This window comes from Pagrus pagrus, assembly GCF_965226575.1.
Source record: "Pagrus pagrus genome assembly, chromosome: 5".
In the NCBI taxonomy this organism is placed as follows: Eukaryota; Metazoa; Chordata; class Actinopteri; order Spariformes; family Sparidae; genus Pagrus; species Pagrus pagrus.
This window is the reverse complement of record NC_140189.1, coordinates 27809385-27833709: the sequence shown is the minus strand read 5'-3', so window position 1 is coordinate 27833709 and position 24325 is coordinate 27809385. Positions and strand designations below refer to the sequence as shown.

Sequence of the window (24325 nt, the reverse complement as noted above, 5' to 3'; positions counted from 1 at the left end):
GAAAACAACACAATTTATAATTCACAAACTTCAGGCTGAGAACTTCTTTTTTAAAATACAAAATTATCAGTTATCTTATCCGTATCAGCCACAAGTAAAACATTCCCATTGTGCATCCCTATAAGCAGGCTTAAGAGGTGCTGGTAGTCAGACTGTGACTGCTGCAGATTGTGCAAGCTGTGTCCCCCTGTTGCCAATCTGTGTATGCTAAGCTAAGCTAACCGCCTGCTGAATCTAGCATTATATTTAGCGCGGAGACATAAAGTGCTATTGATCATCTCATCTAACTCATGCCAAGACAGCGAATGAGTGTATTTTCCAAAAACAGTTTTTTCGAGAGTTGTGGTCAACCTGCTGCTTACATGTCCTTGTATTTCATGACAGAGATGTGTCTCGTAGGCTAGCCATGTTCCTCTGTGTTGTAAAAAGCCCTTGTGGTTACATGCCTTCCCCATTACAACACGGCCAGTGGCACATGGCAGCACAGTGGCCGCAGGCGTTGGCTTTTCAGCTGAGCCCAGAACTAGTGCAATGGGTGGGTGAGTGGAGGCGTTGAGGATAAGGGGGCTTGGAAGGGGTAGAAGAGAGGGAGATGCTTCCTGTAAGCACATGGATTCAGTGCGCTCGCATGATAACGTCCGCATTAGAATACAGTGACAGTACAGGTTGACTCTGGTGTGGATAATATGGTGTGTGTGCGTGTGTGTGTGTGACTCCCTCTATCACATGAAGGAGGGAGGCGAAGGAGCCGAGGAGGCGCAGGGAACGGGAGGGAGGCAATGAAAGGGAGAGAAGAAGGGGGTGTGTGTGGAGAGAAAGATGTAGTGGGGGAGGCTGAAGAGAGAGAGAGCGAGAGAGAGAGCAGGGCGGCTGAGAGGCGAGGGCCGGTGCAGTGCAGAGCTGGAACGGACACCCAGAGCTCAGCCTTCCATCGGGTTGCCATGGAAACCACATTCCTCCCCCGCCTGCATCCCTACAGACTGCTCCGACTCTCTTTTACTCTCTATCTCTCTCCTCGCTTCTCTGTTTTTTTTCATCCTGTCTTTTTCATTCCTCTTTTAATTCGTTGTCTTTGTTGTTTTTCTCTCTCTCTCTCTCTCTCCCCCTCTCTCTCCCTCTCTTTCTGCTCTGTTTTTACACCGTGCACACACACGCATCAAGCACATTCGTGATGATGCACACTCAGCAAGCACACTGATTTCAGATGCATTGCTCTCTCCCTCTCTCCCTCTCTCCCTCTCTCTCTCTCTCTGTGGCAAGGTGAACGGGTAATTGCACAGAGTTTATTTTGCATTCCAATGCACTCATGGACACATAAGCACTTTGTTGTTTTCTCGGCATCTCTCTATTTTCTTCTCTCTATTTTTACTCCCCCTTCTGTTCAGCACCATGCTTCAGTAATGCCCCCTCAAGTCATCGCATTTCTGCCCACACACAGGGCACCTAAGCTCTGTTTCATTTTGGTTATGGCGTCTGTCGTGGACCAACGGCACCTTTTATCATATTTTATCAACTGCTTACACCTTCCTCTCATCTCTTAACCTCCTACTTGCAACCCCAAAATCTTTATCTCTCTTTCTTTCTTTCAGCCTCTGTCTTTCTATGCATGCACAAAGTCTATGGCACAGACTGTTCCTTAGCCATTCATCTCTGATGCAATCTCTTGCCATCTTGCATTCCTCTTTTCCTGTCTCCCTCATTTCCCTCCATGTGTATGCTTCTCTCTCTCATTATTCCATCAGATGGAGGTGCTGTGTTTGGTGTGTGTGGTGGAGCAGCTGTTCTCTGCCACTGAGGCCTATTAATAGGAGTCTTAGCTGTGTAGCCTTTGTTTTCTGCATCTGCATCACTGGGAGAGAGTCGTTGTGGCTGCTCGGCAGGTTACATTGGCTTTTAGAGCAAAACTGATGAGCATCTCTCATTCTCTCTCAGTCTTGCGCTCTCTCTTTCTTTTCCATGCACAACCCCCCTTCTGCACATTTACAAAGCTAGGATTCATTCAGCAGTGAGGACTTCACTGTAAAGACTCTCTTATATTCTGGGATTTATTCCTTCCCTTATCTTTGTGTAAGAAACAAGTTGATTCTGCTAAGATGCAATGACGCCTGAGAGAGACTTATAAGACTTGCTTCCTCACCCCCTCTTGCAGTTAGTTAAGGCTACAGTAGAGCAGCTTAGTACGTGTTGATATGGAGCTGCCACTTTAAGACTGCCTCACTACCGACTGTCCTTTTATGGCGCTGCATCCGGTCAGGTGACGAAGGAGTAGTCACACAGCTTCTCGGAGAAATGTCTCAAAATGACTGAAAAGCTCAATACATGGTCTGTGCAGTGGTTGGGGGTTGTAACGCTCATTACTATAGCGTGTGTGTGTTAGTGTGTGTGTGTTTGTTACAGGGTGTCCAGGTGGGTTTATGTAATAAGGGCCGTGCAGCCTGATACCGAGTGGATGCTGAGTGTTGGGGGAAGCTGTAAGCTGGGATGTGAAGAAGAAGCATCTCTGTTGAAAAGCGCAGGATAATTTCCACGTTTATGCCATAAATCACAGCTCCCTGTTTTTCATTTGTCAACAGAAGGTCAGAGGTTACTGCTTTCATTTCACAAGATAAATCACCTAATGCCGGTGATCCACATCTTTCCAGTCTAAGCTGTTTAATTGGGCACAACATTTATCAAGGACCGCACGCACGCACACACACAAGCACCACTCACTCGTGCACGTACGTGGATGGATATGTGTTAGGTGAATGTCCGTTTTTTTAAATTGCCATGACTCCTACAAGATTGCTATTCTTCTGGGTCTACTAAAACCAAGTTGTTCTTATTGTATTTTCTCCAGGATAGGAGTAGTTATTGAATTTGGTAAGAGTCAGAGTGTAATTACAAGCTAACAGTTCAATCGTACCCTGCTGTGCAGTGTTGTTTCAGTGATTATGATAAAAAGGTTTTCATTGTTTATTAAAGCTAGGGTTCGTAAGATGTTCGAGAAGCATTTTTTTTTTGTTATATTTGTGGAAAATATCTGAACATTTCGACAGCAAAAAAGAAAAAATACAGTATCTTTGGCTGTCGCAGGCCTGTAATAAGCTCATCCAGTTGCCCAATTCGGCAAGTAGTCTGTCTGCCTATGTAGCTCTCTGCCCATACACTCATTGCGCATCTTCCACGAGGCTAGGCAGATGTATTTCTCAAGCTATTATCGAGCTAGTCACACAAGAATGACAAAGAAAATGCAGCCAAAATTTCCAAATGCTAACATGCTAGTTTAAAAAAGAAAAATCCAAGGCACTCTCCTGTCAAAAATGGTGGAAAGCTTTTACATAGTCGGTTATTTCATACTTAAATTCTTAACAGCATTGACAACGCACATTAAAAATGAGCTGAGTGGCAGCCCAAGTGTGTCGTAACATGTAAGTGAGACATGAGGTAGTTGGTTGCGGTTGGCGATGACAGTGGCTGTTCAGGAGCTAACGTAGTAGCACAAACCAGACCCTCCCCCTTGTTTGTATTTGATGGTTTTACATTTTTTCATCTCTGGTATTTATGTAAAGCCACTAAAGACATAGCAGTAACTGATTATTCCTTTTTTTCTGCTTGGCACCGTGTCACAAGTGGAAAAATAATCTTACATTGGTGACAGATTTATTAGGCTATAAACTGCCGATTAAATTTCACAATGTCGTGTAATCTAACACAGGGACAGTGTAAACGGAAACCTGAGAAAATATGTGTGTAGTTGAGCCTAGCAAAAATGTAGGCGACACAGTCTTCATGACAATTCAACACAATCTGCACAAAGGTTGTATTTTTTTGCAGGAACATGGTGCTTATTACACTACAGTGTACTAATGTTGGTTTTATGCTACCTGTATAAGATTGCAGTTGTGTGGATTTCACATTATCAGCACTCTGTTGAAACGGTTAGCGTTAAAGAAGCAGAAGTTAAGAAGACACAAGACATGTCATCGTATCCATAAAAGAACGATGACATGTTTTTTAAGACATCTACCCCAACACTACATTAACCTTCAAGACCTCTTCTGTCCTCTGTAATAGCTCTAATTTGATTAGGGCATGTTAACTTCCTGTATTCCTCTTCCTGCTTTCCTCCTGATACGAATAACCAACAATTGATTGGCTCTAAAAAGATCGACCAATTATTTATATATTTTTATATTATGTAATATTTAAAGGGAGAGGTTTCTCTATTCTAGAGGTACGTCTACACACACACACACAGTTCATTTCGCCGTTGTGTGTGTATGTGCACGCCCACCCATACAGATGACTTATCTGTGTTCATTCAGTGCAGATGATCCATCTGTGTCCATCTCTCCTGCCTTTATTATGTGTATCCTGCCTGACGTTCACTCATCTTGTGTGCTGTACAGTGTGTGTTTATTTTTGTACTGCAAACCCTCTCACAGCGCTGAGTGGTAAATGCGATGTGGACAGTTTATAAGAGAGACAGAGCGAGGCTTGGGAAGGATGGTTGCAACATGTGCTCGGTCATGTGTGCTGTGATCGATATGCTTACATCGTCCTTTCAAGCCGCTGCCTCGAAGCCCCGCCTCGCCGCTCTGATTGGCTTCAGCAGGGTTTGTGGCTGCATCCGACAATGTAACATGAGGCATTCAGTGGTTTATGGTGGTTCTGTTTTTTAAAAAATGCCCAAGTTTCTCTTCTTTTTGCTCTTTTTGCTTGGCAAATCTCTGTAGGTTACAGCGAAATAACATCATTATAATGAAGATAGTTACTGTTGCATGTAATTTAGTGTGGCTGAGCCTGCTGTGTGTGCCTCCTGGTAGGGCTGCAACACAATGCAGTCTGCCCTCGCCCTAAAATCCTGCTCAATATAACATGAAGGTTGCACAGAGACACATTAACACGCGTGTAATTTAAAGCCACTTAGTCTGAACGCTAAAAAGACACTACCATTCATGTATGAGTGCTGTAACATGCAGACTATGTACAAATATACACTCTCCCCCATGCAGACACACCCAGCTCCATTCCCCGTCACATTTCATTAATAATGCATATATGCAGGGCTTTAATGGCGACATGGTAACATTCCCTCTTAGTTCTCTCAAAAATCTACCTTCACCCTCAGTGTCAGGATGCTTTATATCTCGCTGTGATCAACCCACAAATTCAAAAGCGTGCTAAATGGTTCATAGTCAGTCCTCTCGCATTACTGAAAATATAACTGCCACGGATACATGAAAGCCATATAGTCTCTCCTTCTCTCTTTTTTTTCCCCCTCACACATTCTCACTCTCAATCTCTTCCTCCACCCACTCGAAAAGCCCAAGCGTGTAATCTTGTTGGTTTCGTACACATGTGTTGATGTCATCATTGTGAACATAGAATATTTCCCCTATGGTTCTTGAACGAGGCTTCAGGACTGCAGTTTTCCTCTTACTGTGTATATTTTGACCCAATCCCACACACGAGCAGGACTTAATGATACAATAATTCAGCAGCAGTGCTGCTATGCTAGTAGTAATACTAAAAAAAAAAAAAAAGGGAGAGGGATAGAGAATGATGTAAAGTAATGCGCGGTGATTCAAAGACATCCTCTGTGGAGTGGCAGGTCTAGTGATACCCAGGAGAAAAAGGATTTACTTCTGCTGCACCTGCCTCCATTGTGAGATTATTTACAGATGCTTGCTGTGACACAGAGCCTGAGGTTGCCAATCACTTGCACAAGAAAGCTGTTAAGTCTGCAGCTGAACTAGAGATGACCGTGGAGGTGACCAGTGACCAGTAGGAGGGACAGGGGTGCCCGCTGTAAGTTGGATTTTGGCTGCATTGGTCTGATGAAAAACACGGATTAGACTTTAATAAGCGGATGAGGATCGAGGGTCGGCATTGCCAGGTTGCAGGCTATGACTTCCTGACCTTTCTTTATTGAGAAAAAAAGACGGATGCAACGTTTTCATTGCGCTTTGATTTGTGAAGCAGTACCTTTTCACCCAAGTGCGGGCAGCAGTGAGGTTTTGTGTCGCGGCCCCTTTAAGAGCAGCTAGTGAAGCGCTCAGTCCTGTTGGTGCTGCTGCTGCTGATGGCAGCGCTGCCAGTTGATTGGCTGTGGCTGTCAGGGCTGAGGTGCTGGAGGGATGCTGCTACGTATCACCCCCCTCCTCTCTCCCTGCCTCTCTCTCTCTCTCTCTCTCTCTCCCTATCTCTCTCGCTCTCCATCTCCCTCTTGCTTGCTCGCATCCCTCTGAATAATCCACATCTAGGGCAAGCTGACTGAGAGGCGATCCAGTGCTCAGCTCCTCTCTGCAGGCTGAGAAAAGAGACAGAGAGAGAAAGACAACGATTATCAACGCAGGAGGAAAACCGTGAGCTTTTGACAGAGCGGGAAGATACCAAGAATTAACAGAGGAAGATTTTCATCTGCGGATATCATTTATTTATACATATTGTTTATATATCTATATATATATTTGTACACACGCATATAGATATTTATATATATATACATTTATCCCTGTACATATCTGTATTTGTGCTTGTCTGTTTATATTAATATTTTTATATGTATTTGTGTGTGTAAATATATATGATATATAAACAAAAGATTATATATATATCTATGAATTTATATGCGCATCACTGTGAACCGAGAGAAGCAAGAGGAAATTTCTATCATCGGGGCTGGTCTCTGATTGTGTGGTCGTATACAATATTTTGAATATTTCCTTTGATCTTCTACGTCAAGAGGACAAAGACTACGTGCCCATTTTGTATTTTTTGTTTTCCTGTTGCTGCTTCCCGTCCCTCTCGATCGTTTTTTTTTTCTACATCCGTGAGGAATAAAGCGGAGAGTGACAGGATTTGACGAAAAAGGGAAAATCTGTAGAAATTCCTGTGATTAGTGTTATTTCCGTCGGCATTAGCGCTCTGTGAGCCGATCACAGCGTGCTGTGTGAGATCTGAGGAGGCAGCAGAGACAGAGTGCCACGCCGCTCGGCTCAGCGTCAGCCCCAGCCAGCACAGCCAGCATGCACAAACATCACCACTGTTGCAAGTGCCCAGAATGTTATGAAGTGACCCGTATGGCTGCCCTGCGTAGGATGGATGCCCCGTCATATGGAGGAGACTGGCAGGCCGAGCCCTATGGATACCCGCCTGGGTATGGGGGAGGCCAGACCTTACCCCCTCCAGCCTCAGGGGGAGGTGGAGGCATGGGAGGAGGAGGGGGCACTTTGGGGAGAAGTAAGGGCAAGATTATGTCTGGTGGAGGCCCTGGAGGCCCCAACCCAAAGGGCCAATCCAAGGGTGGCCCCAAAGTAAACGGCAACAACTCCAGTGGACAAGGAGGATGGTGGCCCGAGTGCACCTGTACCAACCGGGAGTGGTATGATCAGGTAACTCATCTTCTTCACTCTGTTAGATAGCTCAGGCCTGTGGGGCCTGGCGGGGGAGACTGGGATCAGATGAGCTGTTTGCTGTAGTAAAACAGAGACCATCATGTATCAGCTGTGGCTGAGGAGAATTCATATTTAGTATTCATCTCAAGTCGTCCGTTTCCCATTTGTCGACTGTGCTTCCTCTATTGGAAGGAGAACAGAACAGGACTGATCCGGTTTCACTGCACACACATGGAGATGATCTGCATGTTTGGATTTGATGCAGATGACTAATGCTTATAGATTTAACACACCTAGTGTATGTCGTCAAAGGCTCACGCTGATGCAGTTACCACAGGCCAAAAAATGGTGCATTTTCATTCATTGAAGCAGCCCTGAGATGCAGTGTGCATTTATTTTAAGTTCTCTCTCAAGCCGGTAACATTACACATTGAGTTTGTGAGAAATTACGTGTAAGAAATGGATTTCTCAGGGATCAACTAATTGTAGGATTGTGTCTCATTAGCTCAGAGTAAAGGAAGAGATGATGAAATCGATCTCCAATACCAGCTCCATTCTTATTTGGCGTCCGGTTTCTAGCAAGCCATTTTTTTTTTCTGCTTCAAAGAATCACTAAATAACGAATGTGTTGTCATAAAAATAGAGGATCAGCAGTAATCTGTGTCCAAACACTGCCTGTCATACATGCTGCACAGTGTGAATGAAACCGCCTCTTTGCGTACGCTCCATTTTGATTCTATTATCTGCCTTTATTTACTTGTATTTATAAATCACAGTTGATAAAAGGTCAGAACCGCTTCAGAAGCACAGACTTTAATTAACCAAGGTGCATGTATGTGAGCATGAGAGTGAGCTCGGGGGTGGGGGAAGGGTAGCTCGGCGAGCATGAGATTCAAGGAATGTTTCTCACTGTGCATGAGTATGTGTCTATGTAGTCTCGTATTTGCGGCAAGTGGGAGCCGCTGCATTGTTTGTAGTTCCTCCGTTTATGTGTGTTCGCGTTTTGAGCAAGAAAATGTGAGGCAACATCAAGAGGGAAGGTGAGAGGAAGCACGGGGGTAAAATGGAGGCTGAAATTTCAGAGGCAGAGTGGAAGAAATCCCCCTGAGCTGAGCCCACATATGTGCCGCAACCTGGATGATATTAGCAGATTACTACAACCGAGGAGAGGTTTTAGAGATTGACACTTTCTCTTTAGGTTTGTGTTGCATAAAAATCTTTTTCTTATCAGCTGCGTCCAGACCAATCAGGCTTATTTCACACATTTGAAAGCTCACAGCAGATGTGATTATGTAAGCATTTATTGCTTACATGGAGATTTTGCTCTCCATCAGTATTACCACCTAATTTTTCCACTGCTCCTCTCCGGCATGGTTATTATACAGTCAACTAACGATATAACAAAATTAGTATTTACGTGATAAAATGTGTTCAAACATCGTGACTGATGTAGAGATCTTATGTTGTCTAAACGGCCCTGTTAATTGGATAAAACACTCAAGAATCCTATCTTGTCCTGTCCTTTCGAAGGATTCTTGCTTCCTCGCTGTATCATGCGAATATGCATCACACAAACTCTTTAGAGAAATTATCCAACCTGGCATTCGTGGCTTTAGTCCCGGAGTATCTACGTTGGAATAAAAAGAGCTGGAATTACAAATGAGCGTTGGATGATGGGGGAGAAAAGGCAGCAGTCAGTGGGGTGAAAATGCAAAGGTTGAAAAAGAGAGAAATAAGCCAATAAAGGCAGGCAGTGGGCCTGGAGAGGGGGAGGGGGTTATGTAAGAGGAGGCAGTTGGTGGTGCTGTCAGAGAGAGAAAGCAAGCGAGGCCCTGACACTGTGGACAAGCATCTGTCCCTCCATCTCTTAAAACAGGCGTGTAAATGGCCAGTGTGCGCTCCCCTTTGCCTGTAAACGGGCTATACAGCACTGCATGGATGGAGATGGAGATGGGGATGGAGATGCACACCCACCACCAACGCTACCCCCACCCACCCAGCTCTCCTCAGTCACCGTTGCTCATCCTTGGGTGAGAAATGTGAATGCTACCCCTCCCCCACTACCTATACAGAGCCGGAGAGCAGGGCAGTAATCACACACACGCCCAACCACACACACACGCGCGCGTCTATTATCTTATAGCTTTCATAACGACTCGTGTTTTTGGATGCGATGAGAAGCAATAACCTTGCACAGTCATTCAGAATTATCTGAGTAGGCTCTTTATAGCTGGATCATTGACATTTTTAAATGGCTTCTGCAGCCATGAACGTTTCATGTATGTGCGAGGAAATCGTTAGACACCACAAGACATAATCATGCCATATTAATTTTTTTGTTTCCTCTGTCATCTATTTAGTAAACGATTGTGCTGCTTTTGTCAAGAGCTTGCTCGGATAATTGTGGATGACTCCAGTTGGGATTATGAGAACATTCTTTAAAACAAGAGCTTTTGAATTTAAATCTGAGAAAAGTAGAGACCTCAGTCCACTGGGAGCTCCAGTCAGAAAGCTCCCTCTTTCCCCTCGCGGGCTCCAATCTGTCTTTGTGTGTTCTCCAGCTCTGTGGCTATGATTGGCTTTAAATATTAATTGGATTTTACTTTATTTATTAGCATCAAGATTTGGTCCAAAATGCTTTGCCAGACCCATTGTTTATAACAGGCCTCTGTAGTGGCAGTGGTGTTTTAAATGAATGCACAGGCACGGTGGGCGTTCCATGTCGAACACTCCCAAAGGTGATTACGACTCGAAAGCCTTCGGGCCTTGATCAGAAGTGTTTGTGCCTGCGTGTGTGTGTGTGTGTGTCTCTTACAGTCACATTGATCTATCGGTATCTTTGGTTTGTACATCTGTCTGACGAGAATTTCATTCATTTGCCACTCCTGTAACAGCGACCCAGAGAGCATTAACAGATGGGATTTACATGTGCTCCATGTCCAAATGTCTTGAGCTGGATCCCCTACTGTGATCTTGAAAGGCTCCATCTAAAACCTGGAATATTCTCATCAGATCAAGAGAGATTTATCTATGAGCTTGTCTTGGAATAAGAAGGCAAGAGATATGTGACCTGAATGAAAGTGCGCTCAGCATATCCATACATTATCTTTTCATCTAGGGTGAGCGATAAGGGCCGAGATGGATGGCAGTTCCTGTCAAACATTCAGCTCGATGTGACAGATAATTACACCGCGATTGTTTTTTTTTAGAGTCAGATCCCCAATTTCGGGGTAGCTTTTGTGACGATGAGTGCAGCCGGAACAGGGAGGCGAACACTTGATAGAATAAAAGGGGAGAGCTGCATTCGTAGGAAAATTAAGAAATGGGGAAAGGCTATAAGATGTAACAGTAGTGGATGTTATGGATGAGGTAGCTTAGAGCTGTGAGGATGTCCCGACCCAAAATATGATCCAGTAGGATTTTTCCGAAGAATACAAAGCGTTCCTCCGTCTTCCCTGACACCACTCATGAAAGGAGGACTCCTCATGGGGCTAGGCAACCTTGACCTCGAGGACATCATGAAGGCAGTGCTTTGTAGTGAGTTGTTATTAATAGACTCACAGCATTTTGTTTGTTTACCTTTATGATTTTGGCTGTAGACCTCCTTTATGTCACAGGTTGTGGTGTGATGTTGGCTGCCATTTGGTCATATTTCTGTCCTGCCAGAAGTGTCGGGATGATGACTCCTGTTCTTGGCAGATTAGGACGACATCCCAGGTGTTGGATGGTCGGGAGGCCTCATCGCCCCGTAGTGTTTTGCTTCTTTCATGGAGCTGTATATATTCGTTGCTGTTAGAAGTTATCATTCTGGCCCTTTGGTTTCCAAGACTTCAAGTTATCTTTACTGTTCTGCTGTGGTTTTTTTGCATATGTGTATAATTGTTTTTGCTCTTTTTGTGTTTGATTATTAATTTGATCATATATTTATTGGTTTGACTGGTTGTGGTATGGGATTTAAGGTGGTTTTTGCATCTTAGCATAAAGTGAAAATTGTACAAAATTAAATGAAAATAACAGGAGCGTAAAATCATGCACAAACTTTATTAACAACACTCAAATTCAAACAACAGTAACATCCCTTATTCCTAGCCCACATGATACCTTGGCCGCGACTTCCGGCACATCCTGTCACTTAACCCGAACCGGCATTTTCCATGTAACAGGACACTAATCCTCGTTCTTAGAGCGATTGGTCATTCATGAAGATCCAGGTTAGCGACTTTATTGAGTTAATACTACTGACACTATTTCTATTATTGCTAATTCTGCCGAAACACCAGAAGTATCACCCGTAACCGATTCTCTCCCCAGGAAACTCGTGGATACACACATTTAAAGAACAAAAAGAGTAAATGCAGATATGACAATTAAAAATATTTTCCTTTTACAATTTTGGAAAGTGATTGTGTAAGAAGCCACTTTATATTCAATCAAAGAAAAGTAAGTCATGAGAGGAGGAAAAGAAAAAATGAAGGTGCACAGATTTATAAGCAACATCAGTGGATCATTTTGTGTGTTTCAGGTTTTGTTTGTGTCTTTGCTGCTTTACTATTTTTAACCTTGACAAGAGAATAATAACAGAGGCTGAAAAAAGGTAACAGTCGGTTTTCTATTGATCAGTTTCATTTTATGCATATGGAATCTGCCAAGAATCATAAGCACTTATAATACTTAAATTGAAACATCACCACCATAAAGCCTGAAATGTGACTGGATTGATTGCATTTCAAACAGAAGTACTTTTTAAATACAGCTGAAAGAGGAGTCGTGCATTACGCGTCGTGAATTACTTTATTGTATAGGCTCACCCCACATGTGATGTCATAACACCTCTGACATCACTTTTAAGCTTCAGCGTCGCACTGACATCAGATCACATTTCATCCGAGGACGCTGCTCCTTCATGCCGTCCCTCCCTCTCTCCCACACTCACCCCAACGAGCATTTTTTAAATTCAGTGGGAGGCCAAAACAAGCTGAAACAGTGTAATTTACTCTTTGAAATCTGTCTGCACTGGAGTTCAAAGCCTGTATTCAAACAAAACAATGCGAAATGTTTTGAAACACGTTACAGACAAGCGCTCCAAACGTCTTATGATTTTTGGTTTGCATTATTTGTATCCGTCTCGAACTTGCATAATGTTTGTGAGGTGTAAATGTTTCAAGAGCTTCAGCACAAAGTAAACCGTGCGATGTGAAGTCAGTAAGTAGCAAATGAACCAACAGGAGATGCGAAAAAAAGATCTAATGTCGTCGCCTTCAAATTGTTTCAGGTGTCGTGAGTTGTCATAAAACATGGACTCAACCAACACCATAATTTGTGAATTTTTAAATTAAAAATCTCAGCTTTGAAACGTGCCTCTGTGCTTAAATCTGCTGCGAAATATTATGATTGATTTCAGTCATTTCTTCTAAGTGTTCTTTCAAACTGTGCACAGCAATTTGAAAATACTGTACCACAGTGAGCACTGATGGTAACAACGTGAGCAGCTCTACAGGAGTTTTATGAGCTCCAGTCAGATTTAGAGCAGCTACAGTTGTAAGAGTACATGTAGGTGGATATTTTTGAACCTTTACTCTTGTGTGACCTTGCAACGAAAACATTCAGGCAATCAGATCCAGCTCAGTGTAGTTTCACCTTAATGAGCTTAAACAATTTTCAAGCATGTCGAAGAGCTGCCAGGCTTTGTATAGCAAACCCATAATATCAGACTATACTGTTTAACTGAAAAATGGCTTTTTATATTTGGTACAGATTTGTAAATCCATCAAGCCACAGTCCATAACCTTTACTTTGGTGCCACATTTGGCTACAAGGACTACATGTACAAGCAGTTATCGGTTCTTGTCACTGTTTTTTGTCATACAGTATGTCAAAATATAGCAAAACGGGGAAAAAAATAGAAAATTGAATTGTAGTTTGACCCAAAATGTTTAAATTAGTATGTGAAAAAACTCTCAATAACTAATAACTACAATTTTCACTACTGTATATGTGACAAAAGTAGTATAAAGACTTCTGTGGCTCCAGAGGAAGCTGCATGTAATCTGAGAAACTGCTCCCAGTGATGTCACTCAGTGGCTCAGTTGCATTGTGGGTAATGTAGGCTTCATCATCGATTGTTAAACACACTTTAATGTGTAACAATTGTGTGGAGTAACCCTTTAATGCTTTGGTATTTGCAAATTTGTACTTTTATGGTTAAAATGAAATCGATTTCTGAAAAAATGTATTTCAGCTTTTCAAACTGCTACGAAAATTAAATCACGATTAGAGTGCCGATATTTCATTTTACCGATCACATATAAATTCAGAGCACACAATTTGATTTCAGTTGTCTGCTATCGAAAACCTCCCACATCAAATTTTCTCTTCTGCGCTTGCCTGTCTCTCTCCCACACACATCCACACACACACCACACACACACACACCCATGCCCGACACAGACCTTTACCCAAAAACAAAGTGTTCCCTACCCATGAAAATTCGAGGGTAAAGAGAGGATGGTGAATCATGGGAAATGCGCTACGAAACAAGGGAGACATGGTGCACTGCAATATTTATGTGCACTTTGACAAAAGTTTGCTTTTTATACGCTGTAAGAGGGGGCAGGGACGGAGCGGCTGAGAAAAAGGCCAGTGAGAAGCTGACGTGAGCTAGCAGGGGAGGCTTTGACAGCCGAGCCACCATTAAGGGAGCTGAAGGAGCTTGATCTGTGATGTGGAGCTGCTGTAGATGTGACCCGGGACCGGAGCTGCTGTGTTGTAGAAGCCCACCTCCTACACTTCTCTTAAAAGCCTCCACTCAGTAGCTCCATTGTTCTGCACCCTTGCATCACGTTCACAGACTGAACCTCATTGTTTCAACATGGAGGTTCTCTGTGAAATGCAGGACTCACAGGAATGTGTTGTGTCCTCTGCCAATGCAGATTGAATGGTGTACTCATTACTGCATTTTGGCTGCAGCCTTGTGATGTATATGCAGGCTTTTGTACAGTTTACAGGTACGGTCGCCTGAAGCTGCAGATCGTGTGCGTGGAGGTGTGTGTCCTGCTGGAAGCCGAGGCTGCCATGCCCCTGTGATCCATATGGTCATTGTCAGAGGCCCTGCCAGGGCTCAGCCCTATATCAGCTCGCCTGTTTCCCTCGCTGGCTCTCACTGGCAGCCAGGGGAGGAGAGGAGAGAAGAAAGGAGAAAGGGAGGGGATCGCTGTTTGTTTGTTTGCTTGCCTGCTTTTGTTTTATTTAGGGGTTTTTTGCTGATCACAGTAGCGACTGGCCTAGAAATGTGACTGTGCTGTGCAGGGCAGAGTGGACTCCTGATTCAGCGATGGAAGCGTCAGATTTTCTGTGTGAGCGAGAGTAGCGAGGGACACACAGGGCCTTTGATGGAATGAGATGTTAAATGCTGCGCCACTGTAGCTGTCAATTACGAGAATCAGACGCTAGTGTTTGATAGGCTGTACGTACGGATAAAAAGGCTTTTTTCGCTGCTCTGCTTGACTCGTTGTTGCAAGAATGTGCTAACATTTCTCAGCAAGGTGCACCAGCTCCATCACCCACATGCTGCCATGTAATATGTGTATATCCAATCAATATCAGAGAAGAGCTAGTCCCTAAGCCTTCTGACTCCTCTTCATTTTTGTGGGGGTGCGTGGGTGCTTTCAACAGCGCTTGTGCTTTTATTGCTTTTATTCAACCATCATATCAGCTGTTATTTTGGTAACACTTTACAATAAGGTACACAGTAGTAGTTACAGCACTAAAGAAACAGGAGCTCGCTACTGAATAACGAATACAATAGCTTTCAGATAATTTATAATGAATGATTATATGGTAAGTAATCATAGGTTACATGAGAGCAGACTGCCATCTTATGTAAATAGGCAAATATTTGTGATTCTGCATGCAGACAACATTTCCAATTTTGTACTGTAAATTCTGAAATAGTGCATTAAAAACAACCAAAGACATATTCGTATGTCTATCAGTATGTATTAGTATTCATCAGAACCCTTCCTGTTTTCTTATCTGCCTTCATGTTTACATGTTGTCTGGATAAATTCAACATTATGTATATTTCCACAGCCGCGCCTCCTCTCAAACAGAGATGTTGTTTTCATTCACTCACTTTTTCCAGTCGCTTCCATTTTACTGTTTGTAAATTGCTTTTTAAGATTGCTGTCAATGAATCCAAACACTTCCTGCTCAGATGCTTCACATTAAGAGCCTTCCTGTGGCTGAAAGGGCGTAATCTCTCTCATTCTAGGTGGGCTTTTAATTTGAAACATCTGCAGGAAGCGTTTTGTTTCATTTATAGCAGCTTAACGCGGCTTGATGAAATATGACGTAGCAGAAATGATTGGAATAAATGAATAAATGAGAAGTCAGAGCAGTGGAGTGGTAAGCTGATGCTGTGCAGATGGACTCTGGAAATATAGATTACGCTGGTTTTACCATCTGAGCTATCAGAGTACAAGTAATTCAATGTTTCCTCAATGTTTTTTTAATCGCAGTTATTACTTCCTTGGATACCGGCTTTTATTTGACAATTAGAGAGATATTCGGAGCATTTAGGTGAATTCATTCTTACCTACATGTCATATTAATAGATAATACAGCCACACGATTCTAGCTCGTTAACTGGTGAACTGATGTGCACAGAAGACATTATGAGATGTCACAGTTCCTTTTAGCGGCTTCAGTTTCAACCGTCTGACACAAATGTCAAAAGGGACAAATGAATTGGTTATCATGTGACATTTTGTCAGTACTAATACCACAGACTGCTTTTTTTTAATATGTTGCCTTGAGGAATCAAAAATATTTCTCTACAAAATGTTAAACGGTTGGATAATTCAAGCAGCCACACAAGAAGGGTGCCTCAACTTAAACCAGCAGAAGTATTCTCAAAATCAGGAACCATCTTCTCAAAGTTTGAGTACAAATCTGACCAGGCGTTTGATTTCTCTGTGCCAAAATGTTCATGTTGACTTTCTCCTTGCTCACACAAAGGTTCTGGTCACGATTATAAATGAGTCTTACACAGCACTATGCTAAATCTACTCATGTACATCACTGTAAAGATAAACTTAAAGTGAATATATGATATTGGATTCAGTTATGAGGAACTATTTGTTGGCTGTTGTTTAATTACAAATAACACTCATTCATTGGTAACTACCTTATTCTAAAGTGCTAACAATATTTAGCTATTTCACACACTGCGTTACTCTGCTCCGCTCTCTCTCAGCCTGCATGTATACGTGACAGAGCAGCCCCACAGATTTCTAGCGTTCACGGTCTCCGTTTTGAACACACAGGTTGATCAAATCCTGCCATACATCAAAATGTACGAGCATCTTTTGAGCTCTAATTAGCGAACCGTGTTCACGTTCTTTGGGCTAAATCATCACAGAGAAAACAGAATATTTGTTGTTCTTTCATCCATTTTCTGGGAACGTGTGTGTGTGTGTGTGTGTGTGTGTGTGTGTGTGTGTGTGTGTGTGTGTGTGTGGGGAGGACATTTGGCGAAGCAGTGCATTTCTTACCATGTGTAGCTGCTCTGAGTGCCATCTCTGTCTAATGCATTATCCAAGCAGCCCTTCAGCCATTTGGTCTGGCCTCTCATTTTGTGTATGTGTGTGTGTATGCATGTTTGTGTGTGTGTGTGTGTGAGTTGTTTCTTTTTTCTTTTCTTTTTTTCAGTGTTCTTCATTTCTATCATCCCCCTCCTGTCTTCCACTGCCCTTCTCCTCCTCCGCTCTTTCTTTTTTCATACATAGTACGAATCAAAGGCTTTATTTTCAGGTGTAGAGCTGTATTCAGAGAGGATGCTGCAGCAGCAAACAACTCAACAGACCTGTGCTTCAGTATGATTAGTGTAGTTTAATATGTTATGCACATGCAGTGCTTCACTGGAGTACCACATCTAGGTCTTATTGTTTAAAACTGACTGATTTTGGTTAAGAACCGTGTGTCCTAATACAGTGGTAGGATCTCTGGCAAGTAATTGCATATTTGAGTCAAAGACAATGTCAGTGTATTTGTGATGGGGAGCTTTATCAAACGCCAAAATCTTACATAATTTTTATCCTAGCAACATCTCTTATGTCATTGATCTACAGTCCACATATAGCTCAATCTTCTACTCTGACCTAAATGTTGTGTTTTTTGCAATCTGGATAGTATATTCAAAGTTTTGACCATCCACTGGTTAGGATCACATTACACTCACATGCGCTGACATGGAGGTTGTTGGGATTTTGGTTAAGATATAGTGTCTTTACAGTTGATCTTGAAGTGTAAAGCTTGCATGAGTATTTACACAGTTTTTTAAACATGTAATATGTGAGAATTCTGCATTAAAATAAAATAACGACAAGGCATTTACTTAACATTATCCCAAATGTTTCATTTGGTCGCCACGCCAGGCAAGAATATACTTATTGTGAACAAAACATTAAAAACTTACCTCGTCCTTGTTTCTGAGTTCGATTTTTATCAGCAGTGGTGGTTGTCTAATGGTGTCTTCACCACCAGCGAAAGCAAGTTTGATCATATCATCATTTGTGTTTATTTGCCCCAAACAGCCTTATTTCTTTTGCTGTACATTAACTGTGAGCAAACGTTAGCAAGCAACAGCACACACCAAGGCTGTGTGTGTCCGTGTGCCCATATCTCAGCATTACCCATACAAATAATGGTCAAAATAAACTAAACTAAAGTTAAGAACCAGGTTATAAATAATGTCCTTTTTCTTATCTTTGATAGCGTGCTTTTATTCTTTTTATGGAGGTCTAGTTTCAGTCCAAAGTGGCTAAACATCAGATTCTTGATTAATGTGTTTGGTCCTTGGTCAGAATGAATTATTTTAATAATCCTGATGAATTTGGTCAGGACTGGACATTCATTGTGATATGTTTTTAAGCGAGGCTCAAGACAAACCCCAAATTTAGCTGTAGATTGCCTTGATGTAAGTACTTAACCTCTTTTAAGCTAATGTTTTTTGTTACAGCAACATTTTTACCCCAAAGTTGGGGGAAAAAAATGAAGCTATATCCATTTCTACAATCTTTTTATGTTCGTAAAAAAAAAAAACAACAACAACATTGTCGTCCTCCACTTGGATCTATAAGTGGCATTATATATTTGCAGCTTCTTGGTATGTGAACAACATTCAGTATAGTGTGACACCATATGTTTGGCTCATGTGGACTTCCTGTCACCCCGCCCCCACCACTGAGCTGACAAGACAAGAGGACTGCTAACATTTTCCAGACATATGCCTGTTGTATGTGCACAGGAGCACAGACGATCCCTCTGTTTATTATCATGTCATTACTTTGTATTAGTGAAAATCGACTCCTTCTACCCACCGAGTTTGGAAAAACAGAAGCACGCATCTCAATCTCAGAGACAGGGAGATAAAGAGAGACCATGCCCTCACCCTGTTATGGATATAAACAATACGAGCAATCCCAGCTTAATATCATACATCTTATTACACTGTTGAGTACATCTCTGCCTTGAAATTGCTTTTATAGATTTATTACTTTTTGTTTCCCTCTGTGTGCATTTTTGTTAATATTTCTTCACATTGTAACACAACCTTCCCAAACACAAGCCAAATCCAAATTCTTACTCATATCAGTGCCTTTACATGTGTAGATGATCATTTTAAATGGGCGTGTACAGCATAAACTGTAGAGTGACGTCATCTGTAGCTTTCTGGATGGATGTGTTTATGGATGGAGTTAATGGTTTGCTGCCATCTTGGTTTGGAAACCAGACTCTCAGCGAACCAGTAATTCTCAAAAATCACCAGCAGGACACATATGCTAATGGCGATGACATGTTATTTGCTTTTAAACTGTAATTTCTTGTTGGAGAAAATATTTATAGTAAGTTTTTCAAGTACAATTGAGTATTACTATTTTAAGCTACTCCACGACATGTATTTAAAGACTGAAGTGACTAGTTACTTTGCAGACAGAGAGGCGGCTGCATCAGCGTTAAAGTAGCACAGTTCTGAATTAATTTATTTTTTCAGCAACCGCACTTTATGACCTCATGCTGCCCCGCCCATTCTTTTGTCTTACAATTGTATTTGTTTTAGTGCTAGCAAGGTAGCATCCAGCAGCTGCACTGCAGTTATTGGACAGAGCTAGCTGCACTTCCAATGTAAAATTTCACCACAATAACTGTTTCTAAAGCAACAACTTAACTACCACGCGTGTTTGATCAGGAAGCTTCTTATGGCTAACGTTACCTCGTAGCACAGAAACCTTTCAGAAAACCCCTTTACAGAAAGCTGTGCTATCCATGGCTAACTTTAACACTAAGCACAGTAGTGGTAGTGTTAAAACGGAAGTAAGATTACAAAATGATGTAATGCAGGAGTGCCCAGGTTCAGGCAAGTCAATAAGATCGAATAATCAGTCAATCCCTAGAATATAAAGTCTATTTCTGTTCAGTCTGCAGCTGAGCCATTCCTCCTGACCTTATTTGTTTATGTTCAGCACTCTGGACGGTTTTCTGATTCTTATTTACAGTCACAACTGTGTAAAAGGTAAATACTCATCTCTGCAGTGCTGAGGGTCACACTAAATGTAGTCTGGCCAGACAAGAGACTGAATTACCACTGAATGATGAAAGTTAGTGTATAGCAGGCAGAGGTCCAGCCTTTGAGTTGGCAGCCACATTCTTACTTCTGTGCATTAAGAACGATAACGTCATTCAGGGCTGATGTAATTATCTTTGTGTTTTGGAGGGTCAGCGTTGGTGTTTGTGATCGTCTAGGCTTTCAGTAAAAGACTCTTTGAAATACCTGACTATGTCTGACTGACAATGAAAGCTATAGCTCTATCATTAAGATTATGATATTTATACAATACCTGAGAGCATCTCTGAGTGATGTTTATGGTTGATATTAAACATGTTATTGATGTATGAAGTAAACAACGTTTGGATGTATAGATAGATATTATATCATGGCTCTTAGGGAGAATAGGAATTCTTGAAGTGGGCTTATAGGTGCAAATCAAATAAAGCTGTAAAAAAGGATCAACAAATCAATTAGTTGTCAACTATTAAAGTAATGGCCAACTATTTTGATAATCTATTAATCGTATCGAGTAATTTTTAAGAGAAATTGTCAAAGATCGCAGATTACAGCTTCTTAAATGTGAATATTCTCTGGTTTCTTTACTCCTCAGTAATATGACACTTGAACACGTCACCCTGGGCTTTGGGAAACACTGATCCACATTAAAGTTATTGATTAATTGAGGATATAATCGACAGATTAATTGACAACAAAAGTAACTGTGTATTTGAATCCTTGCAGCCCTGATGTCAAAGTGAGGCCTGATGGATTTCGTCGAGATGGTTCAGCAAAATTCACACGAGAACACAATATCTAATATCTGTAAATCTGTTAGACCTGCTAAACCTCTAAAAGTCTATATTACATTCTGTTTTACATTCAGATGGGTTTTATTCAGGAATCCCCCTAATATGTAATTTGGTGATTTGGTGCCCATAGATACTCGCGAGGGATTTGACAAGATTTGCTGGCAATACACTCTGTCAGGAAGTTTGCATTCCTAACATCTGATCTTACAGTGTTTACTCCAAATTATGCTCCACAAACCTACACTTCTTTATGCTCAGTCTATTGGAAGATGCTTTTTCTTCTCTCCAACTTCTGTGAAGAAGAATTGCCCAAATGCTCATTGAAAAAAAAACCCTAACACAGATGCTGTAAGCTACCATGATTTTTAGACATAAGAAATATTTCCTGTAATCGTAATCAGCGGTGAAAAAGGTCAACTGTTGCCATTCAACAACGACAGATAGAGTTGCCTTCGAGCTGGAGTCCCACAAGCCGAGACATGTGAGGGAAGAACAAAGCAGACATTTCTGTTTGAATGTGTTTCAGACAGCAGCTGGAAATAAATCACAACATTATTACGAAATGCCAGCATCGGCTGGAGAGAACTTGCTTTAAAGCTGCAAGATGCCTTTTCTTTTCTCCACATTTTGCTCTTCCAGGTGAAGCAGGGCTGGTTGGGCAGGACTAGATCAGTGATGTAACAGTTAAAACTCAGTGTCATACAGTTTCGTTACGTATCAAAGCATTTGACTTCAACCTTGACCAAGGAGGTTGGACCATATTAAGGTGGCTGGTATCTATGAGTGAGATCCTAAATCTGCTGAGTTTATATTATGGTTAAGCAGTTATGGGTGGTTTAAAATCCAGAGTGATAACAGGGCTGTTAATTTTGATATTGGATGTTGGGCCTTGGTGGAGGTATACGCTCTACTGAGTGCCATTCTAACAAAGTGCTTTTGCAGGTTTGATACCCCTTTCATGTCTTTACATTGGATACGAAGCTACCACCAGCAGATATTTAGCTTGGCTAAAGACTGGAAGTATGAGGCTGTTTGGTCCAAAGGCAAAAGAAAATCCACCTACCAGTACCTCTGAAGTACTGTAATAAAACACCTAATCTGTGGTGGTAATTTGTAGGATAGATCTAGTTTCCAGTCATTAAACTAAGCTAAGCTAATATAATTTCCTGAAATTTTGAACTATTTCTTTAATCATGCTTGAGCTGCCAGTATTGGGTATTTTAGGGGAAACTATAAGAAATACAGTATGTTGACCCGACCGATTGTTCATTCGAAACATTTCCACACGAAACAGTTTTGATAATAGAAATGTTGTCGGACTTTATGTTTTAAGCAAAAAATAGCAAATATTCACTTGTACCAACTTAACAAAAGTGAATATTTGTTGGCTTTCTTAGTCTTCCATGATAATAACCAAAATATGTTTGAATAATATCCAATAAGGATAACCCACATTGATAATAATTGTTAGATGCAGACCCAGTTATTTATGCTGTGATTATTTTTGTGATTAGTTGGAGAAATAAAGGGCCCAGCCAAAAACAACATAAAGAAATAACCAGATATTTATTTAGAGGGATAAAACAGAGGCGAGCAGCAGATCTGCACACATGATCAGTTTAGCATTAGCAGTGAACAGCTTGAGGATACATTAAATACAAAAAAATGCGTAATCTCTATGTAATCCAGCCAGCTTTGTGTTTTCTCGAAATCTCTTAATTCAAATTTGCTGTACATGGACATTAATTGTTGAAGTCTGGTTCGGATACAAAGCGCCATCTGATCGGTGTCATATCGATCGCTGCGCGGCCTTAAAATTCTCAGTCCTGCGTTCAGAATGTCGAGGAAAGCGGCGACGCCGAGCCCTCCCCGAGTGTGAGCCAGTGAGTGTCTTTTCAGTTGTCAGTTCAGGCTGTGATGATGCAAGAGAGGAGAGGATGCAAGGAGGGGGAGGGGGGGTCGGTTAGTAGAGGAGAAGGGCAGAGACGGAGGGATGAGGAAGAGGTGAAGAATGAGAGGTGTGGTGTAGAGAGAGGGATGAGAGGGGTAGAAGCCAGCAAGGAAGAGGAATGAAAAGGGAAGAGGATGAGGGGGAGGGGGGGGGCAGATAGGAGCATGTGCTCAGACACAGCCCTGTGTGTTGCCATGGTGCAGGCTCAGTCAGAGCTGCACAGTAGCTTTGCTGCTCAGCTAGCTAATTACCCACAGACTGCAATGTTGATGCAGGCGGACGAAGCCTTCTGGATTTCCAAGAGCTCTTTTTTTTTTTTTTTTTTAATTGCCGCACTGACACACGAGCACGAGTCGAGAAACAATTAATCTCTTTATGTCTGCGCGTCGCAAAATGCTTTTAAGATGACGAAGTAAAAAATGCAATGCAGAAAATGTGCCGTAGGTATGTGGTGGCAGGGTTATTGAACGTTATAGTGGTGCCCGCTGCGTCAGCCACGCCACTTGTGTAATATAAAGAGCTCTTCCAGGCGAGAGCTTCATTGTCCGTAGACTGTCGCTGCTTACTGAGAGCCCGCAGATCCTGATCAGCCTGCTTATAAAACCCAATATGGGCCATTGTGGATTAATATTCACCATTAAAATTTCCAATTATGTAATCAGCCAAATCCAAGCCCTGCATATGCTCACTAGAATATCTCAGCAGCCAGGAATGAGGGAAGGGAGGGGAAGAGGGAGGGGGTCTGAACGAGAGGAATGATGCAACATCAGTCGGTGCACCTAGAATTCAAGAAAATTACAGTTCTTGTTTGAGCTTTGGGTGTTGAAGAAACAAGGCCAGCCGTTCTCACCGCTGTCATGTTTATATATAAATATAAAGGTAGCTGTTTGGTCTTTTTAAAGCTTCTAAAATGTAGAAGCAGGAATGAGGCGCGTCTCCAAGTAGATACAAAGAAGTTGCGGTGAAATCAAATGATCTTTTCTCTATTTTTCTTACATCACGTACATTTTTATATAATGACGCACTCCATGTTTTCAGTGATGTGATAAAACATCACCTTGTGTTACCTTTTTTTGATTCAGTTTGACTGAATGATAAGCAATTTTTGATCGTTACCTGCAGACAAATCCTCGAAACTTAAATCCTATTTTAAGCACTCGGCACAAAACTAATCCCAACACAATACTTATACGCTTATTGATTGTATTGTCAAAGAGCTGCTTTGCAAACTTTACATTATTTAAGGTTTAAACACCCCTTGAGAGCAAAGGACGATTCATAATCTGTCATTACAAATTCGCAAAAATAATTTTGTTGTTTGTAGCCTATACCAGTTTCAAGATATACTGTGGTATGAAAATTGACGGTTATAGTGTACATTTGCTTATCTATGGTATTGAATTATAACATATAAGTGTTATTAAAAATACATATATTTCAAATTTAAGTTTTGTTTCATGTTTATCAGGACAAAATATTTTGTAAAATGATAAGAAAGCGTTTGTTTAATTTCTAAACTAACATTCACTACTGTTGCTCTGTTAGCGGAGCGGAGAGAGGCGCTGAGCCGAGGCAC

The 24325-nt window shown here is 41.7% G+C and overlaps 1 protein-coding gene across 2 annotated transcripts in view; it reads left to right on the top strand.

Moving 5' to 3' along the window:
• The window catches only part of dlg3 (discs, large homolog 3), an 88445-nt gene that overhangs the window by 17520 nt on the left and 46600 nt on the right, over positions 1-24325 (top strand). The window contains exon 1 of one of the 2 annotated variants that reach the window (XM_084353619.1): positions 6170-7379. The exons of the other annotated variant lie outside the window; for it this stretch is intronic. Within the exon in view, the coding sequence (XP_084209745.1) occupies positions 7014-7379 (366 nt within the window). The 5' untranslated portion in view covers positions 6170-7013. Of the gene's footprint in view, positions 1-6169; positions 7380-24325 lie in introns of those variants that run through there. 2 annotated transcript variants of the gene reach the window in all.